Source organism: Amphiura filiformis, chromosome 18 (assembly GCF_039555335.1).
Source record: "Amphiura filiformis chromosome 18, Afil_fr2py, whole genome shotgun sequence".
Classification (NCBI taxonomy): domain Eukaryota; kingdom Metazoa; phylum Echinodermata; class Ophiuroidea; order Amphilepidida; family Amphiuridae; genus Amphiura; species Amphiura filiformis.
The window spans coordinates 55,225,356-55,247,597 of NC_092645.1; the positions used below are offsets into that span (position 1 = coordinate 55,225,356).

The 22,242-nt window shown below is 36.9% G+C and overlaps 1 protein-coding gene across 1 annotated transcript in view; it reads left to right on the forward strand.

The window, feature by feature from the left end:
• LOC140138829 (TNF receptor-associated factor 2-like) overlaps positions 1–22,242 on the forward strand; it is a 50,673-nt gene that overhangs the window by 16,728 nt on the left and 11,703 nt on the right. Inside the window, exons 3-5 of the mRNA XM_072160600.1 lie at positions 15,556–15,654; positions 19,218–19,382; positions 20,729–20,800. Coding sequence (XP_072016701.1) covers positions 15,556–15,654; positions 19,218–19,382; positions 20,729–20,800 — 336 coding nt within the window. The remainder of the gene's footprint in view (positions 1–15,555; positions 15,655–19,217; positions 19,383–20,728; positions 20,801–22,242) is intronic.

Here is a 22,242-nt window from a genome sequence, read left to right on the forward strand (position 1 = left end):
CCAAATTGGCAGAGGTGTGAGACAAGGGTGCATTTTGTCTCTTCAGCTCTTCAACATCTATGCTGAGAGCATCATGAGAGATGTTTTGGAAGACTTTGGAGGAGGTGTTACCATAGGTGGTCAGCGGATCACAAATCTCAGATATGCAGACGACGCAACCCTGGTTTGCAGTAGCAAAGAGGAATTGATGGATCTATTGAAAGCAATAAAATCGGCAAGTGAAAAGAGGGGACTGATCTTGAACACAAAGAAGACGAAAGTCATGATTGTAGACGTAGGTAGAAATGACACAGATGCAAACTTTTCCTTAGAGGGTGATTTCATTGAAGAGGTGGAAAGCTTTGAATTTTTGGGTTCCATCATTAACACCAAAAGTGACTGTACCCAGGAGATAAAACGAAGATTGGCAATAGCTCGAGGTGTAGTCTCAAACCTGACCAAACTGTGGAAAAGTAAACTTCCTTCATCCCTCAAGGTTCGTTTGCTAAAATCAACAGCATTTGCTGTGGCATCATATGGATCTGAATCCTGGACGAAACTATCTGACAGGAAGAGGCTGGATTCTTTTGAGCTGTGGTGCTATCGACGAATCCTGAGGATTCCATGGACTGCGAGGAAAACAAATGAGTGGGTTCTCCAAGAGCTTGGAGTTCAGAAGACCTTGCGAGCCGATATCATTTCTAGAAAGTTATCATACTTTGGCCACATCACCAGACATCACTGTCTTCAGAAAACAATTGTCCAAGGAATGGTTGAGGGCAAACGCAAGAGAGGTAGACCTGCAGCGAGCTGGCTTGACGACATCAAAATTATCACAGGCCTGAGCATCACTGAGGCTACCAGGGCTGCTGCTGACCGCATTCGATGGCATACTCTCATATGCAATGCAATGTGATCTTAGAGAGAGAGAGAGTTGCATATCGGCTCACACACTTTTTTTTTGTACCCACTATTTCACAAAGTCCCTGTACTCTGATGACCCCATGACTTTTTGCTGGTATGTTGAGCACTTTAAACAAATAATTATAGTACTTACCTCCTACTTTAGGAACGTGCTTATATGCCTTATGTATGTCAACCATGTCAACAACCCAGTGTAGTTTTACGTGGTTGGAAAAGTCTATTTCCTTTCGCTATTTTGCCAATCAAAATTCATAAATTGTCCAACTTTTTGGACAAAAAAGAGTTCTGCAACCATTCCGGCAGCAAGGAAACACAAATTTATGTGTATTCAGTGCGTCCTTTGCGTTTAAATAGTTCAGTTTATTGTCAAGTTGTGCCTCTATACGCCATATTTACGGAATTGGTGATACGAGCTGATACAGAATTTTTGAACCCAAATTCCTTGAAATATACATTACCTTTTCAACTTCTCGCCACGAAATTGGATTCATAAGATTCATAGTATTACTCCATATTTTGCTGGTAGAAGTTCAATGAAACACTCCATAATTCACGACTTCTGTCACTTGTGTTATTAACTTGATGTGTTTACTATATTGTCGCTCCGGATCCGCAACTAATCGCAGGGACCGGTCTATTAGCTATTCTATACACTTTTCAATAGCCTTATTGTGATGTGCGGGAGTTTTAAAAGCCGAGCCCTGAACAAAATATAATGCGAGCACCCGGGGGGCATCAACTTTAGAAATATTATACCCAATGACCCCTTTTTCATTTTGATTGTACATAATGACCCCTTTAAAAAAAAACCCAACGTTTTGTACTGATATGCCCCTACTTCGCGACACTTGTAGGCACATACCCATCAATTCTAAAGTTGAGTGCCCCGGGGCGAACACATACTGCAGGCCAATGAACAATGAGCTTTTCTGATATCGCTTTGAGGAACTGTTGAAGTATAAATCAGTCAATGAGTAGGAGGAGCACAAAACGACAGCTAAAAGTCCATATTCCAGCAGCATGTAATTTTTTTTTTGAGTTTTTTAATGACGAGTTATTATATGGTAGAATAGGAGTTAGAGCAGAGTGAGGTATTTGGGATATGGGGATATGTTTGAAGTCGACATGGTCAATGGCGTGTGGATTTGTGGATGTGGGTGCTACGCGGTGTGTGAGGTGTGGGGGTGTGTGTGTATTAAGGGTTGTGTGGTGATGAGTTAGAAGTGAGAGTTAGGATTCAGAGAGTCATGGGTTAAGGTTTGGGGTTATAGTGCTAGGTTTAGGTTTAGGAATAAAGCTTAGGTTATAAGTTAGTGAAGTTTAGGGTATAGAACAAAATTACTGGGTTTTTGGACTAATGACCTCAAGAATATCGGCCTGTAACCCATAACTTACTGACACTGTCTTGAATATTAATTAAGTTTTATCATCAATTGTGAACAAAAAGAAAGACCTTCATATTGCATGAATGTTTAATTTACTGAAACATTTAACCTCAATCACTTTATGAAAATAATGCCACCAGTTAAGGGCAAAAATCAGGAAAATGTACATTATTTGGAAGGCATAAAGTGACGACGTTTTAACGTGAAATTTTAACGTTAATATTTCCCAAACCTATTTTTTTTACATATTTGTGAATTTTACACATGCCCCAGCTGGCACCTTATTGGACTCAAATAAATTTGCTGTTTTTATAGAGGATAACGGATGAATTTTTATTTATTTTATTTTATTTTATTTTAATTAATTAATTAATTAATTAATTAATTAATTAATTAATTAATTAATTAATTAATTAATTAATTAATTAATTAATTTATTTATTTATTTATTTATTTATTTATTTATTTATTTATTTATTTATTTATTTATTTATTTATTTATTTATTTATTTATTTATTTATTTATTTATTTATTAATTTATTAATTAATTTATTTATTTATTTATTTATTTATTTATTTATTTATTTATTTATTTATTTATTTATTTATTTATTTATTTATTTATTTATTTATTTATTTATTTATTTTTATTTATTTCATTTACCTCATCATTTCAGCTTAAAATGTTATTACGTATATTATTTCATCATCTTTCAAGATTCAAATTTGACAAGAATTTCACACTATGGTGTTAAATGTTGTTCATTCCTGTTATACATAACTATCATGTGGAAGACCAGTAAATTAAGGTGAAACTGTTTCTGCTATACGTGTCTGTCTATTAGAAAATTAACAATAAATGAAATGTAAGTCATCAACTTCGCACAGGTGCTATCACACAAAGTACACATCACACCGAACATTTTAAGCCGAAATGATGAGGTAACCACATCCTAACACAAGCCCCCACCCACACATGCATCATCATGTTACGTCTATATAAACTCCCCAATAAATGATTTCCCAAAAATGCAGATTAATGCTGTCCGGTCACTCATGTGTGTCCAAATTGCACATCTTGAATTGAGACCAAGACATGCTGTTATTTCAATTGTTATTGTTCCGGTTGGTTTATTACGTATACCTACCATTGCCTACGAGATGCAGTTCTAAGGTGACAGAGGGACAGGTCTACAATTCGATTCCACAACCATTCATACCTTTCATCTGTTTTATTGTATTATTGTGCGAATTTCTCCGTGGTACCTTACGGGTACCTGAATTTTATTTGAATGAAGATGACTCTGTCATGCTCGATGTCATAATTGCATAATTCATAGGTCTGGATATTATGATTATCAAGCTAACATGATCATTGCTATACTGGATGAATAAGATGATCTACACCAAGACACCATGATTATCATCACCGTTTACCATGTTTACTAACCACTCGTGTTTACTAACCGCTCCCGTTTACTCAACTAGCGGGGTCCCGCTAGTTTAAAAATAAGAGTGACCCATCAATAATCTGTGAATATAGTGATCACAACCACCAAGAACCACACAACCTTTTTTTAAGAGGTTGTGTAATTGAGCATGTTTGAGATCTTAATGAAGCTCCATGAATTGTGTGGGGCTTTTTAAAGGCTTGGTGAATGTGTACAGACAAAAACCGCAAATTGACTAAAATATCAAATAAACATCTCAAAAAAAGTAATTAACCCCCTTAAATAATGGCCATTATTCAAAAACTGGCTATTGTATTACAAATCTGTAAAATGTGTTGGAAGCAGAATTTATTTCTGCGCATTTTGACACCTCATTTGATACAATAGCCCAGAAAACAATAAAACACCGGTCAAGTTAATGTAGTGAGGTCCAGATTTGAAAGTTGCACTGACATACAAATTTTACAATACAAAAACACTCAGATATCATTGCACAGATTTCCTTCCATTATACTGAATGCAAAATCAATAGAATTTACTGCAACTTTCAACTTTCAACTTTAAATGTACGCCGTGACATCAATATTTAGTCAATTGCTACAAATGAGGTGTCAAAATGTGCAGAAATAAAAAGATAACGCATTTTACAGATTTGTAATACAATCGCCCGTTTTTGAATAATGGTCATTATTTAAGGGGGGTTAGTTACTTTTTTTGAGATGTTTATAAGATTTTCTAATTTAGCAAATCACCAAAATGTACCTTTTAGAAAAAACTTGAGCAGATTTTAGTTTGTTTTTATTTTCAGCCGTAATTTCCTCTCAATGGTTTTAATTTCCTAAAATGGAATGTAAAGATGCGCAAAACAAAAATGGAAAACCCCTGAAATATATAGGTTTCTTTTATACCTGTGCAATATCCACGCAGGATGTGGAAAGCTATATATAGTATGTGGAAAATGCATATTTTTACCTGATGAGATTATAATTTATGCAGTACCGGTGCATGTACCTTGCTGGGGAATTCCCAATAAACGTTTAATATCGTTTGTTGGTTACATATACCTGCAGCATACCGTGCTTGGTAAAGACTAGCTTGGTAAGATATTTGTTGTTATATGCATTGTTGTAAAAACCCATTTCATTAATAGCTCATACATTTTCATGATTCAATTACATATTTATAACAATATTTATTTAAATTTGCAAGTAAACAGTTCTGAAGCATGGACACATTTTAATGCATTTATAGTGAGAAAACAAATTTCTGGGGGTAAATTGTGTGGGCACTCCAAAAATGTACAGCACATATATCCCGAACAGCCAATGTTGTATTCTTGAAGAGGTATTAAGTTTGTTGACCTCTAAACCCAGGGAAGTGAGGGGAGATGGGGCACACCAACAATTTTTTGGTGGGTATGCTCCCTGGGTATGCTCCCTAGAATTTGGAGGTGGGTCTTTTGGAGCTGATGACAAATGGGAGTCTTTCGGAGCTGCAAATGCTCAAAATCAAGGGTCTTTCTTGGCTTTATGCGTGAAAATCCCCTAGAAAAAGTAAAAAATGTGATGATGGGCAATTTAGGGTCTTTTACAGCTGAAATGATCAAAATCAACGGTCTTTCAGCACTTGGTTCCGGTCAAATTCAGGGGTCTTTCAGAGCTGCTCGGACCAAAAATGGGTCTTTTCGGGGGAGTACACTGTATCACTTGTGCTTAGCGTGCCCCCAGCTCTAAACAGTTTCATCTTGTCAAACCCAGACAGGCCCGTACACAGGATTTCATTTGGGGGTGCTGCTTTTGAAAAAATTGACTTTTTTCCGGGGGGAGGGGGGGGGGCGATTTTGTGAAAAGTGGATAAAATTTGGACCTCCGTTAAAAACCTGATTTTTTGCTCGCTACACTTGCAAATTCTGACATTTTGGGACCTTTTGTATACTTTTCCAAATTTGGGGGTGGGGGTGCACCCCCACACCCCAAATATACCAAACGGTTTTTGCCTCGCTTGAACTATGTTCAGAGAGAGACTTTATAGTGGTCACTATGGTGTCTGTGTCCATGTGATTGGCATATTTTTTTAGACCAGACAGGTAGCTATGGATACATATTATTGGTTCGAAAAGAGTGATTTTCAAGAAAAGGTCGATAGTTTCACTGATCATTCAAGTCTGCTAAACAAGGGTACATTTACACATGTAGTAAAAAACAAAATTACCCAAACCTTGCTTTACAGGCAAAATTTTAAGTGTTCTTGTTCTTGTTGGTGAGATGAAGCTTGGTCTTGAAGGTTGTATTAGAAAATATTGTGGTCATGCATGTGTTCACTATCCATCCTCCAGGGTAAAGTGGATTGTGACATAAGGGGTATTTTTACCTATAGTCATGGGGAAACTTTACAATAATATTGCACTTGCATGTTTTATTAAAATCCCTTATATAGTTTGATCAGTTTGTAATCGGCAGGAAATGTTAGGCTTTTACCACTAACGCCAAAAAGTAGACCCACGTTAAAGGGCATTTCGTGATCCACAGCCTCATCCCCCCACTTTTCCCAAAAAAACAAAAAGTAAAGATTTTTACACCACTGGATACCTCTGGCTACATAATATTTATGTACCAAATATTTCTTGCAGATTAATTCGTTTAGCAAAAATATCGCCAAATTTGAATTTCGTTCTGGTGCACCAGAACGAAATTACAACACATGGTCTATGGAGCAGTGTAATACACATAATCATGCATAACTCGCAAACGCAAAATCGGAATCAACTGAAATTTTGGAAATAAGCTTTTTTCGTGGATATCTCCTGAAAAATGTCATAAAAAGAGGATGCTAGGATCACGAAATCCTCCTTTAAGAGTGCTATTGACCTGTCTGATCTGTATTTTGCATCTTAAAAAAAGAAATTAAATTGAATTAATAATTTGTGATGCTTGAGGCACAAGACAATTCTCAAAACAAAATATATTGATATTACAACTGATATTAATCTGCGATGTTATAAGGCCCACCAATTACGAGATGAAAAGTATAGTTCAGATGGAAAGGCGATAATATGTTGGTATACCATGGCCTATTCGAATCTAAGGAAACAGATCATAGGACACAGTGCATCAAGGTGGTTCTTATTTTTCAAAAGTCTGAAATACCATGCTCCTACCCGTTAGAACTGTTCAGTTTGATGAAAAACTTATTCTGTAAAATTTTCAGAAGGATCAGACAATATTTACTGGTAGCCTAAGAGCCTCCAATGTGGTTGACCCCTGTCGTGATTATTGGTCGTCAGACATTTTTGAGCAATTTTAGGGAGGTATATTTTCGTACCGAATATCAGCTGATATTACAACATCAATAACGGATATCGGATTGGTAGACAAAGGCCATATCTGTTGAGCCCTAATTTTTAAAACCAAATTGGCAGCTGATAGGGGGGACATTAATATTGCTTGATTTATTGCACATAGGGGGCCTAATTATTGCCTACAGCTACATGTAGCAAAAACCTACACCTATTACAACACATCCACCTACATCCAAAGAGTCATGTGAATTTTGTTTCACCAAAGATACTGAATACATTGTATACATGTATTGAGTATCTTTGGTTTCACAATATAGCAAGCAGACATGAGTCTGGCCGAGTGTCAAAATCAGTCACCTGATATTTAGTTGAAATTTTAATTAACATCGCATATAGCTGTAGTTGTAACACCAACCATGGGACAATGAAGTCTGTCATCATGTTTAATTATATATGTTCTTTAAAAGGGCATTTTGTGATCCACAGCATATCCCCCCGGATATCCCCCCACTTTTCCCAAAAAAAGTTGAGATTTTTATACCATAGTTTCAGTTGGATGAAATATTACAAAGCAAACACATAGTGACAATACTGTGTGATCAAACTGTGTAGACTCATTCATCTGGGTATGTTGAAATTAAGATTTAATTTAAATCTGGTCAACCAGACATACCTATTTTTTTGACGGACGAACCGACGTTGCGACTGAAACCTTCACAATCGCATGTTACAACATCGCAGAGCCAGCTCAAGTGGAAACGACTCATCAGTGTATTTACATTTGAAAGCCACCGGACACCATTTTGACACCAAGGATGTCCGAATCCTAGATCGCGAGCATCGTTGGTTTGAGCGTGGAGTGAAAGAGGCAATCTGGGTGAGGGCTGAGCAACCATCCCTCAACCGGTGGCGGTGTCCGGGCCAAACTATCACACGGCTGGGACAGGATCATAAAGGACATTCCTCGTCGATTGTCATCAATACCGGAAGTGTCCGGTACTCAAGGTCATTTGCATCACAACCCAGCTGAAGACTGAAGGTTTCAGTCGCAACGTCGGTTCGTCCGTCAAAAAATAGGTATGTCTGGTTGACCAGATTTAAATTAAATCTTAATACTGTGTGATGCTTTGTTCCCCAAATGAGAACAATAGTCTGCATATTGTTATGCAGCATTGTTATGGTAAATAATAGTACAACTCATTGTTGCTAATGTCAAACTTGTCAAAGTGATTGTGATTGTATGATGAGAGCATGATATAGTGTCCGCTTCATTTACTTACGTCATCAGCCAAACGGGGGAAGAACACGTACGCTTCAAACGGGGGAAGAATATGTACGAGCCCGAACTTTACCCACACAATTTCATCTTTTTCAGGAGAAATACGCATAAAAAATTGCAACGAGTGTCAACTTGTTATGTAATAATTATTCTCTTCGAATAGAGATAAACTTGTTTTTACAATAGACCTGCCCTTTAATTTATACAAATGTAAATTTGTACCTATTACGAGAAGGGATCAAGAGATCTACTTTCCCCCTAAAACTTTGTTTTCTTGAGAGTTTGTTATTCTTTTATTCAAAATAATGATCAGTGTTCATGACATGCCCCAGATGATTTGAAATATGGGGAGAGGGAGCCATACATGATGAGGCTGAAATTATGGGGGGGGTATAATGTCCACAATATATTGGGGATGTTTCTAGCGCCACTGATAATAAAAACAACAATAATAATATAATGATGTAGTACTTAATAAAAATGTCTGTTAATAATGGATCTTTTGAATAATATTTGTGGAATATTGAATCAACGAGGACCATCTTCAATACAAGTTAAGTTTAGTTTATTTGGATTGCGGTACTACAACCCTTGGTTACTCAAGCAAACATCCATGGGGCCGTTTATTTCCATTGGAAATGGGCTACTTCCTTCGTGTAGGCCATACATTGTGTGCATCGTCAATATAAATATTGCGAAAATGGCAATGAGCATGGAATGGATTTTAACGATGTCTCAGGCAATTTCCTGCAATTGAATCACTATTTATGTGATTATACATAAGTCTTAACAAATGTGAGGGATTTAACTTGAAAGCCAAGCATGGTTGTCAATCCTGGGGGGACAAGGGGAGGTGTCCCCCACCTTTTGGCAAAATGACCCATTTTTTGTTGTTTTTAGCCCCTTTTTGACAATTCAGGCCCAATGCTACCCTCCCATCCCAAATTTCAAGACCGCTTGATGCTAATGAAGCCAAGTAAATGTAACATCCATGATTGGGGATTGCGACCGCTATTCAAAACTTAATGTGAGCTACATGTACATCTGTGATGGCATGCATCCTCTCCTAAGAATGAAGTATTCTCATGGTTTACCTAATTCTAAATACACTATCACTGAAAACATAATGTCGTAAGTTCTACTAAGTAAAAGTTAGTAAAAACGATGTCTCGTTCTACTAATCAATGATTTGTACGGCATGACAAGCGATGCTATATATTGGTTAGGCATACTTAACTAACGTGCCTTACCAACGAAATGATTAGTACGGCATGGGTTTTACGAATTTCAAACCTGCCGTACTAACCTATAGGATCGTAAAAACGATGTCTCATCCTACTAATATTGGTTAGTTGGACAGGCTCAACTAACTAATATTGGTTAGTTGGACAGGCTCAACAAAGATTAGAACTCGTTTGACTGGCGGAACGAATCAGTTGTACAAATGTGATGTACGATGGTTGTGAAGGTGGAAAAGTATGCATACAGGTAATATTTCAAGTTATTTCTCTCAAAATGAGCACTAGATATTGTATTGATGGTGTAAGCTTCTTTTCTGTATGATCAGAAATGCTGTGCACATGTACATTGTGGTCGTAGAGACTAAAAGTCATAACTGCGTCACATCGCATGTAAGCTTATACATGTAGCTTTAAGCTTACATGCGATGTGACACAGCATCGTGACTTTTAGTCTTTACAACCACAATGTACATGTGGCACAGCATTTCTGATCATACAGAAAAGAAGCTTACACCATCAATACAATATCTAGTGCTCATTTTGAAAGAAATACCTTGAAATATTACCTGTTAGCATAGTTTTTCACCTTCAAGTTTGTCGCTGCACAACCGCTTACTCGGTCAGTCGCCTGCAAGCGTGGTCGAGTGCAGAACACATGATCGAAACAGCGGGAATGTTTAAAACATCGTAAAACCACCAGAGCTTTGTAAAACCAAATGGTACAACGAAGTTCAGTAAATGCTGCGATGACAGGGTTTACGAATTATCGATGCTGTACTAAATGTTGCATTGTCGTAGAACTTCCAAATCCAATTGGTAGGACCCACTCAACAACTATTATTCCTTCATTTACGATTCTTGCATACGTCCGCTTAGTTACATATATCGTAAGACATCGTAAAAATTGGTAGAATGCGCTCAAGCAGTTTATTTTACTAATTTAAATTAGTAGAACACAACGAAAAAACAAGCTTTTGTTTTCAGTGATGGAAAGAGAAGAAAGTCTGGATTTAATCTACAGATGCATGTTGCCCATTATCGATGTATACTTTTTGCCCAAGGATAAATAGTTGCGTTAACTCAACCCGGGACTTTGTATACCATGAGAGCAAAGATGAGAGTACCCATATACCACTGGACCATTAAGGGAGGTTGATTTGGAACTGGGGTCTGAAACAAGTGGAGATATCTGTGAATCCATGTAGAAACACCATTGCAACAAGTCATTTTTGTGGAAATTACTGTAATTTTGAGGAAATCCAAATATATTTTGGAAAATAAACCTGTCGAATTCGGCAACCTTGCACAGTGTTATACTATGGGAAATTATGGGCTAATTTATAAGTACCGGTACTTGTATTATAGGAATTATAAACACAGCCCAGCTCATTATTTGGTATCAGTTTATTTTTACTTTGAAGGCAAGGGTTTCTTTTCTATATTGATGGCATAATATCATCAGTATATGATTATGATGTCACTATCAAGTCTTAAATTGCTAGTTAGGCCTATGTCAATTTTTAGGAGCTTTTAGGAACGGTACAGAGGTCAACTGAAAAGCCTTCAGTAATACAAGCAGGATGTGAAGATGTTGAGGGTAGTTTGTTTTTATGAAAATGATATTAAGAGGAAACTACACACTGTTGGCTGTTCACTTCATCAGAATGAGCTTCCTTTCAGAGCTATAGGCCTATTAAGCACCTTGATGGCAGTACTAAAAGTCCATCCACTTTCACTGTCCATCTAGGAAAATTGTGTGAAACTGATTCATCAGGATTTGCCACAGGTGAATTCCACAAAGGTGAATGGCTCCCTTGATCAGATGGAATTTTGATGGAGAGTCACTGGATGATCTCAGTAGGCCTAGTGACCAGAGGCTTCTGCTAGAGTATATTCATGGCATTTCCTATGGAAAGGTCAGCCCAAGATTTGCAGCCTGGAAGATAGGACCATTGAATCATGCATGTTGGTTGACAGCAATAAGACTGACGTGTATGTGGACCAGAGGTGCTTATCCTACAAAAAAGTTCATTGTTGAAGTGTATGCAGTAAGTTGGTTTAAGATCAAAAGGGACAGCAAGTTCCATAACCAGCAACTGTACATTTTCAACATGATCCAGAGGATCAAGCTGTAGTCTGAAGAGATCCAATCTATCGTTTTCAGGAATCTCAAGTACAATGCATTTTGTACTTGAACCTCAAGTACAATGCATTTGCAATGCTTCCTGAGAATGTACTGTACTCCATGGTGAAGTCTGATGATTTAGAAAAGAGAGAAACTGCACTCAAGAAAGTCTATCAGAAGTGAAGAACCAGCAAAGAAGCGCTTAAAGAAGAGCACACCAATTAATACTGAAGCCACCCATTGGTCGGAACTTATCAGCCTGTCTCAGAAAACATTCTTGACCAGATGCTTCAAGAAGCATTGCTGAATGGTTCCAAAGTAGAGATGCCTGACATGCCTTCACATTCCCAGAGTGTTGAAAGAGCTGTGAAGCTGACATCTGAAGCTGCCCACACTGTGTATGCTCTGGAAGCAAGGCAGAGTCACATCATAGCCAAATCTGTGAGTCGTCAGATGAGACCTTCCTTTGCTTCTATTAAGGGATCTTACACTCAACAGTATGATGACATTGGAAAATTGAGAACTATGATGTTATTGTTGATATTAGAATGACTCCTATATCTTGTATGGATAACATTGGAACAATTTTTTAAGTTAAACATAATGAGCAAGAAAGAAGCATAGGCCTACTTTGGGGTTGAAGAGTAGGCCTACAAAAATACAGCACTCCCAGGTGTGATAAGGGGTTAAATTTGAAAATTTTCTGGGATCTGATACATAATGATTATTTTTCACATCAATGGAATGAAACAGTTTTCACATGTAATATATTGATACCAAAAACGTAGGAACTTAATATCACATATACAAACTTCCCATAGTAAATGTGGTGCAAAGCTGCCGAATTCGACAGGCTTATTTTTGAAAATTAAAATGGATTTCCTCAAAAAATGCTTGATGGTAGAATTTTTTCTTTGCATGGTAGTTAATGTTATGGCAAGTCACAGATATCTCCATTTGTTTCAAATCAAATATCTAAAAAAAGTTGAAAATCAACCTCCCTTACTGGACCATGCTCTTCCATAATTATGTGTACCGGGGGTTAATTCTGATGATTGGTTGCCAAATATCACTTGAGACAAAATCGTTTGAGACTATGTGCCAAAATATTTTTGGCTCCCCCTTTTGACATGCCAAACAAACTTGCCCCTGTTACATGAGCAGATTTTGGGAACCCATATTTAAAATCCAAAAATTGCCCAAGTGGGAGGGGGGAGTATACTTTCTATTCATGTGTTACCTTCCTCAGGCCCTCACATTGCCAACCTAGAACACTGACCAAATTCATGTGGAAATACCAGCCCTTATCACTAAGCTTCCTTGAAATGATCTTTTTCACCTTTTCACTGACCGCTGTTTTGGATAAAATGGCGAAGAAAAAGTTTAATTGCAGGTCAATTGCACCGTTTGCCTACCTTGTAAAGCGAAGTTGAGTCTAAATCACCACCTATTCAAATGAATTTTAGCTTGAGGATGGTAATGCAATGAGTTTCAGTGGTCCCCCTTGGTTGTTTAATTATGTCGTGCGAGTGCAGTGAGCAAAATATTTAACATATTTGAACATTGACTACAACTTTTTAGAGCAGAAAAGGTACCCCCAAAATCTGTGCCAAAAATCACATGCCGCACTTATCATGCATAACTGGCCAAAAATGCTTGGTCCCCCTATAATTCAGCGGGGGTACACATCATTATTGCACTATCTTTAAAGGGGAATTTCATGATCCACAGGCACAGCCATCCCTCCACTTTTTTCTTCCATAATTCGCAAACGCAAAATCAGAATCAACTGAAATTTTGGGAATAAGCTTTTTTCGTGGATATCTACTGAAAAAATGTCATAAAAAGAGGATGCTAAGATCACGAAATACTCCTGTAAGTAGACAAACTGTATTCAACCAGTGACTCTATTGCTTATACATGTTCCAATTATAGACATTGGACAGCCACACCTTATTGACATACAACATTAGCACACATGCACACATCAGTCACACACCCCCACCCCATATAAAATACACATAGCAAATACACACTGACACATTACACACCCACACATAGATACCGGACAGATGCTGGCACCCCTCCCACCCACAAAAACACATACATGACATACGTCACACAAGGCAGTGAAATAGGACAGAAATGTATATAAAATTTTATGTATTCATTTGGAAATTTATATTTAACAATTTAGTAACTTCAAACATATTTAAACAATTACTTGAAAGTGAATTTGATTAGCTAAATTTAGCAATAGAAAAATCCCCTTTTATACACAGCACAGGGTAGGAAGCTATCACATCAAAACAATATGCTACCGGTAATCGGGTATATATTCAAGGGCAATTAAAAAGTTCATTTGAAACTGGCATTTACCAACTTTTGCATCCAAACTCAAGTGATCAACAACATAAACTACATGCAGACCAAATTAACTCCCTGGACACAGTCTACCGGTTATCTAGGAGCATTTCTGATTGGTTGATTTTTGGCCAATCAGCAGGTAGTTCTCATGGGGTTAAAGTGATCTTAAAATACCACTTGGTCAAGATTGTTTGGATTTATAAGCAAATGTAACAAAATACTTTGAAAATGATGTGAAATGACCAAAAAACCTTTTACAAGAAACAAAACACTGCTTTTTATAAAAGCAAAGAGAAAAGCAGACAAGGAATGTATAAAAGAAGACAATAAAAGACATTTATGCAGAATTTGTCAGTTTTAGAAGAAATTAATTGATGTATTCCAAACCTTACATGAAGATTGAGAATTATTGGGGGGGGGGGGTACATTTAATGTGTTATGAAAGTCATGCTGAACATTTCCATGCAAATAACTATATTGCATCCATGAAAATCTTATAAAACACAAAATTTGTTTGCAAATAATTGCTTAATATGTCAGGAAAAAAGTTATATATACATTGTAACAAACACCATTAATACCTTACATAATCTTGTTGGGTAACCTTTAACTTGCAGAGCGTATTATCATTATGTCGAGCTTACAGTTCCAGCCCGGAGTTCCAGACATGTATGCATGCAGATTATACTAGGGAGATTCCCAGTTTATAGACTTGGGAAAAACCCATGCTGCATAAAAGCAATGCTATATTAAAGTAAAGTATACGCTGAAACTATTTTGTCACTCGATCGAGTTGAAAAAATAACTACTACTATAAATTGTTTAGTGTTGTGATTTTTTCAATCAAATTAGCAATCCAGTAAGTCTAAAATTAATTAATTCTACAAATGTAATAATTTTTTCTGTATGTAAAGCTAAAATTTTCATGTCATTCATGGAGAGAATTAAGACTAAGTGCACAATGTTCATATTATATGGCACCAATGGGGTTCGAACCTGTGACCATATGGTAAAACCTGTAGCGCTGAGCCACTGACCCTTTGTATATGGGATTGACTGCTAGTACATTTGGCTAAAATATTCGCTAGTAGTAATTGAATAAAAAGGGTTTGCAAGTCAGAAAGAGTTAGGGGTAGGGTTATGGTTAGGGTTAGGATATACTATTTCAAAGTCAATGTCTTTGGCACCTGTATTAACCCTAGCCGTACTAAACATCAAAAAACCACAATTCACAAAGCATATGCACAGGCAGGTATCCCACATGATGCGTTTGCCTCATCATGCAAAATGTCATATGGTCGCGGAAAGCTTGGCCGGCAAAGCTACACCCCCGTGGCAAAGGTAGGCCTGCAGCGCAAGATGTGTCTTGCACCGAGGGGTCGGTGGTTCAAAACCGCACTTCTTTCTTTCTTCCATCTTTCCTTCCCTCTTGGGGGTTAATAAATTCTGAAAGATGTTTTAATATTAATCCATCTTCATATTTTTTTAATTATTATCATTCACAGATTTATCCTGATTTTCATGCCAGAAAAGAGCTGAAGACGCTTCAAATGCAGTGTGTCAATGAAGGTTGTACTTGGAAAGGGCCATTTACAGCTTACACGGTAAGTGTATTATAACGCTGAACATAGTTCTGCTATAAAGGCCTAGTCTGAGAGGGGAGTTGGTTGGACCATTGACCATTTGCATGGATTTGCCTTTTTGAGCCCAACACAAGGTTCTCAGACTGCATATGCATGTGCAAAAAGAGCATTTTTGTTTTTCTAGAGTCGGGCATTTGAGAAAGTCAGGAGGAATAGAATCATTTCAGAAGCTGTTTCGAGACCAACATTTACTGCACATGGTCCGGTTTCTCAAACCTTGATTCAGGCTTCATAAGCCAGCAGGCTAGCCCTATACCAATGTGGATCCACTTTATTGATTTATCTTTTTAGGTGAAATTGTAAGCACTGGTATATAGGACTAATTGGGCTTTTAATAAAAACCTGATGGTGTAGGAAGCCTGACCACTAGCTGTTCTTCAAGAAACCGGCCCTATATGGCTAAATTATACATGGCTGTTCTCAAGCCACAAGTCTCGCCTGCTTTTATGACCATCTGCTTTTGAAATATCCTTGGGCAAGAGAAGAAGTTTGTTTGACAAACCCCTATCCATACTGCCCCACTAGCTCCCACTTCACCCTACCTACCTACCCAACCACACCTGCCATACTCCCCATGAACATAGTTCAGGCTAGACATAAAGTCCAAACCAAGCAGGTATTTTTTTGTAGAATAAAGCATGTGAATTATGAACTATAGAGTCAATAAGAAATAATTGGTGTAAGTTACTGATGGCCAACTTGTTGGGTTGGGCTCCCATCTGACCCACCATTCCCTCAAAACTGCAAGAAAAAACAAACAAAAAATATAGGTTATTTCCCACAAAGGGTAAATGTGTCCAAAATAGGCAGATTTTTCATTCTGGGATAAACCTCAAACTCTCCTCAACACTCATGAAAATAATAAATAAATAATATACTTTTAACATTAAAAAAAGCAAAATAGAAAAGTTTGTTTCAAATTTGTAAAAAACACAATAATACAAAATATTATGTTCCTATAATAAAAAAAATGTGTTTTTGTAACAATGGGATTGACAAAATTTAAAAATCTAGGTTTAAACACAGTTTTGTATTGTAACATATTTGGGAAGAAGCAGTGAAAGTGGCCGTGCCTGCATAGGTTTGCCAGATGTGCTTTTACCATTGGCTTCGGGAGCTTCATGATTATAAGCAGAATTAAGTTTGACCTGAATAGGAAACATGAAGAATAAATGTAAATAAAGAGCAAGGTTATATATATGCAATATAGTTATTTGAATAGTACATGTAGGTTATGTTGATAACACATACGTGTTGGGACTTACTCCCAATTCCAGAAAAATACATCACTAATTTTTTGGGATTAAAAAAAATATTATCCTGTTTTGCCAAATGAAACATGGCTAAATCCTATGAACTAACTCTTAGCCTACACTTTTAAGATTTAGAATGCTTAGGCTTGTGCCAAGTCCTTGAAATTTGTGACTACATTTGTAGGAAAATATGCCAAAATGACATGTTTTTGTCCCATTTTCCCTTACATAAATGTTAAAATGTGACTTTTAATGGCAGTTAGAAATAGGATTAGCATTGTTTTGGGCATATCATTAGGTACCCCAAATTGCATAAGTAATCAATTAGGTAGGGTTTGGAGTGGCCCTAGACCTAGAGCAAAATGATAGGATATTTTTCCGAAACCCAATGCCAACTTTTACACGGGTAGTGAAATCTCAGTCGGGTACCTGAAAGCTCAACCGAATGCCAAGTAGCTCTTGACAGTAAAAATTATTGCATTTTTTAGTGTTTTTGAGGTTAATTGATTTTTTTGAATTGTTAGAAATAAATAGTAAAAGGAAGTTTGGCTTAAAAGAAGAGGAACAGTAGGTAAAAAATGCAATAAAAAGAAATACTGCATGAAGCATCAGCCTTTTTTGACACATACACAAACAAATAAATATAATGCATAGCACTTTGGATATTTTGAGCAAAATACAAAAAATTTTTATTGCACACATGACTGGTACAGTACAGGGTGTTCCAAAATGAGTAGCTATGAGTAGTACCTAGCTTCTTTACCTCAATGAAAAAACACTTTTATAAAACGCATAAAATCCGCTGTATATATGCATCACAAAAAAGGGTTTTTATTCCTTTTAATATTTTTTATTAATGAAAAAACACTTATAAAAGGCAAGAAATTTGCTGTACATGCATCACAAAAAAGGGTTTTTATTCATTTTAATATTTTTTTTAATTTTCAAACTTACTTAATATTCTTTGATTGAGTGATACATGTATCTACAGATCTATATGGAAAATGAACTGGTGCATGAACCCAGTTCATTCTGGAATCAGAGGTTCTCTGTGAACTCATCTTTTGTTGTTGTTTGGGGATTTTGGTGTCACAAGTACATGGTTGTTGCGTACAACACGTCTCCCTCATGCAGAGTGCGTCTATAGCAACAATTCAATCACACCAACTGAAGCGCAAAGTTCAAAATTTTATTTCTGTGGGGCAGGTGCAACCATCATGCATGTCTGGCAGTTATGGTGCAGAGCATACATGTAGACCCTGTGTACAATATATGACCATTTGATGTATTATTGGTCAAGAACTTAATATGGAACAGCGGGTAAGTGTATTTTATTAGTGTAGAATTCAGACAGTCTTCTGTTTTGAACACAATAAGCCCCCCCCCCAACCAAAAGGTAAGTTCCATAGTAGGGATCTATACATCACACCTGATATTCTTCTTCCCATTTTTTTTCCTAGAAATCCCCGCACAGGCAGGTATATCCAGAGATTTTTCTCTAGCTTATCTGCCTTTGGAGATGCATGTTATGTTTCCACTGTAAAGCTTGTGTGCAATGTGTGGTTCTTCTTTCTCCAATATTATTGAAATATTATGAATTGCATTTAATCGTCATTAATTTGATCTTATGCAGCAGGGCCCAATTTAGAGGGGTTTTACATGCACAAATGCATAACTTTGGCTCTGTGTGTGTATAATTTTTGCCTGTGCATGCAAAATTTTGTGTTATTCAGCCCATTTGCAAAAAAAAAAAAAAAAAATCAGAGTTGTGCATGTAAATTTTATTTTCTAAATCGACCCCTGTCATGCAGCATGCACATATGTGACCATCCAGCACAACTGAGCCCTGAAGTCACCAATCATCATTTTTGAGATATTCAACCAAAATATTCTGCTTGAAATTTGCTTTAAAATGATGTGTATCATGTCTATAGTACTTGACATTTAAGTAGTGAAAAATCACTAAAACAGTCAATAAATCCTTTGTTTCCTATTGTTTATTGTTAAGTTCAATGATGGAGCATATCTCAATAGTGGCACTGGAGACATCCGGGCTCAGTTGTGGTGGATGGTCACATATGTACTAGTGTATAATATAATTAAATTGGAGCTTGCATGCAGATTATGACTAAAAGCATGTCATTATTGTTTATCAGCCTTCAGCAGTGTACCAGTGGTTCAATGAGTTCAATGTTGCTGTGACATTTATTTTATTTTGGAATTTGATTTACTCTTGAGTTCAACAAAACTTTTTAAACAATTATATTACAGGAGCATGAAGCTGAATGTGAGTTTGAATTGATCAAATGTCTGAAGGCAGGATGTGGAAAGTCCCTCAGAAGAGCAGATCTTGCATACCATCTGGAGAAAGACTGTCCTATGAGGTCTGTCAAATGCAGGAATTGTGGAGAGGAAGAGGTCTACAAAAATATGAAGGTACATACTATTTTTCAGATGGGAGGAATAGGGGAGGGGTGGTTGCAAACAACTTTAAAAAAAAAGGGCCTAAATATCTCAAATATCATTGGGTCAGCATCCCACAGAAGAGGGGGAGATGCCCCACAGGGGGAAACGGCCCTTGCCCCCTTGGCTACACCACTGATTACAAAGCATAGAGGCCATGGGCCAGGGCAGCTGCCCTTCACTGTGCAAACTCTGGCCCCCTCTTGCCCCCATGCATGTGAGATGCTGCTGGTCCTGATATTTAAGAATTTTATGCCTTGTTTTGTACTTTGTAGCCCATTTTTGAAAATGTTCGTAAAATTTCCACCCTTGAAAGTTGCCTTGCTCCTTCCCTTTGAAAAAGTCCTTGCTATGCTACTGATAAGATCAGCTCTAAAAATGCCATAATAGTGCTCTAAAAATCTACAAATAGATCATATCATAAACCTCCAAAATGTGGACCTTTGAATGTGCATGTGCCCCCATACGTTGTTTTTTTTTTTCAAAATGGGAGCACCAATTGTAGCCATTATGTGCACATTTGGACACTTTTATTGGTTATAGTAGCTCAGAAGTACCAAAATGTGTGTGTGCAGGGGGGATTTACTATTATGTCCCCTCTATGAAAAGTGGAAGGATATGACCCCTGTCCCCACCCAGGATTGACATCCATGTTTGTGATGATTAGGACATTGTCATTGTAATATTAAGTGGATTTTGTGGTGGATGTGGGTAGGTGCATCCCACACCCTGGACTTTGGGTCTGGTTTTGAGAAGAAATAAAACACAACATATTATAGGTTTTTTTTTGTCTGTTTGGTTTTGTTTGACTGCTATGTGCACAGTGATTTTCATCTACCAGTGTACTTTTGTACTGTTTTCTTGACACTTTTGTGGGCTCTGGAATTGGCAATTTTTGGCCATCGAACTTTGCCTGTTTTTGTGCCTACACTGGTTGTTTGGTTTAGTGTGTCTGTTTATATTGCATTTGTTCTAGTGCACTTTTGTATTCCCATTGATCCTTGTTGTTTTTGGCGGTTTAACACTTCTGTGGGCCTTGGAACTGGTAACTTTTGGCTATCAAACTTTGCCTACTTCTTATGCCTACATTTGCTGTTTGTGTCCCCCTGCATACTGCCTAGTCTGCATTTTACTTGTTTCCCACATTAAGTTGGTGTACCTTGCTTTTTTCTTTACAGCATATTAATTTCATGAAAATATGTTTTAACAGGCATTTTCTTTTAAAGCTTGTAGTGTCACTTTATTCCATTTTTAGCCATCTTAGTAACCATAGCAACATTACAAGAAATGTATAAATAGTCTTCTTATCTTATTCACAGACACATAACTCAATATGTCCAAAGGCTCCTGTTACCTGCGAAAATTGTAGAAAGAAATTGACTCGAGACACAGTAAGTATAAATTTGCTCTGTATTGGATAAGACTTAAGGTGAGTCGGAGGGGAGCATGACCTGGCAAGACAACTAAAGCTAACACACAAGAAGAATGGTATGGGACATCCCAAGACTTGATTTAAAGGGTGTTATTTCATTATTTTTCTCGGGGGTGGGGGCAACTTATCACCAAATATGGTTTTGATATAAACACCTCAAATAAAGAAAGTCCGCAGTCATGTAACCCGTTGCTACCGAAAACTCTAACTTCACAGAGATTGATACCAGTATATGAAATTTGGTGCATTTTCAAAAGTTGCAAGTTAAAAACGGACCACGCGGACCTGTTGAGGTGAATGGCAGAGCGCGACCATTGACATAGCCCGAAACAACCGCTAGGTCATATCGATTGCATCGTGCCCTAGTATTCATCAGTAAAGCACTGTAGCATCCATGCGTTTTAAATTAACAATTGAATAAATTAAGCGCGCACTTGGGATAGTCGACAGGGGCCCATCGTGGGCAAGCAAGCTTGACCATATTGCCACGCTAAGCAATTTCGACCGCTTGCTTCGTTTTGATTTGCAACTTTTGAAAATGCAACAAATGCCATAAACTGGTATCAATCTTTGTCACTTTTGAGTGTTTGGTAGCAAATTTGGTATCAAATTGGAGCTAACAAGATTCTGCACACGACTGTATCAATCAAATTGTCATAACAAGATCAGGTTTTGGTGTAGGTCGGGTTACATGACTGCGGACTTTCTTTATTTGAGCAGTTTATTATTGGCCTTAACTCAAGAACCAGAAGCCATTATGGAAATATAAATGCAATTATCTGCCTCTTTGACTCATTTCCTATAAGATCAATGTATTAAAGAAATACACTGCAGTTTTTAGTTAATGGCTAAAAACTGTAATAATAATATGGTTCCTGCCATCCCACTTTCCTTAGAGCCATCATGGACGTACTAAATAATTATTTAGTACGTCCATGGAGCCATAAAGGGTAAAGAAAAAGGGGTTCGATTGTTAACTCTAACCATTATATTTTTGTTGATTTTTGTAATAAGTTAAAAGGTTACATGTCATTATGTTCAGTTTTTATTTTTTGCATAATTTGCTGGTTAATCCCGCCAATTCAAATTCCAAGTTTTTCTCAAAAATGAATGTCATACGTTATTGTAAGTGCAAAATGCATTGAAAAACGTTAATGGAAACTATTAAAATAATATATAATGAGTTCCTGAAACTTCAATGCCATTATTAGCTATTATTTCCACAATGCTGATCAAAGTGAGCTTACGTTTATTATTAAAGAAAATATATATTTTTTATACATAATTTTAAAGCTATTTCCATTTAAACAAAAACCGAAAGCAATGCAATTTTGTAATTTAGCTGTGTAAATATGACAAAACATATCAAAAGTATCATTGTATACATTGCAGTAATTAGGG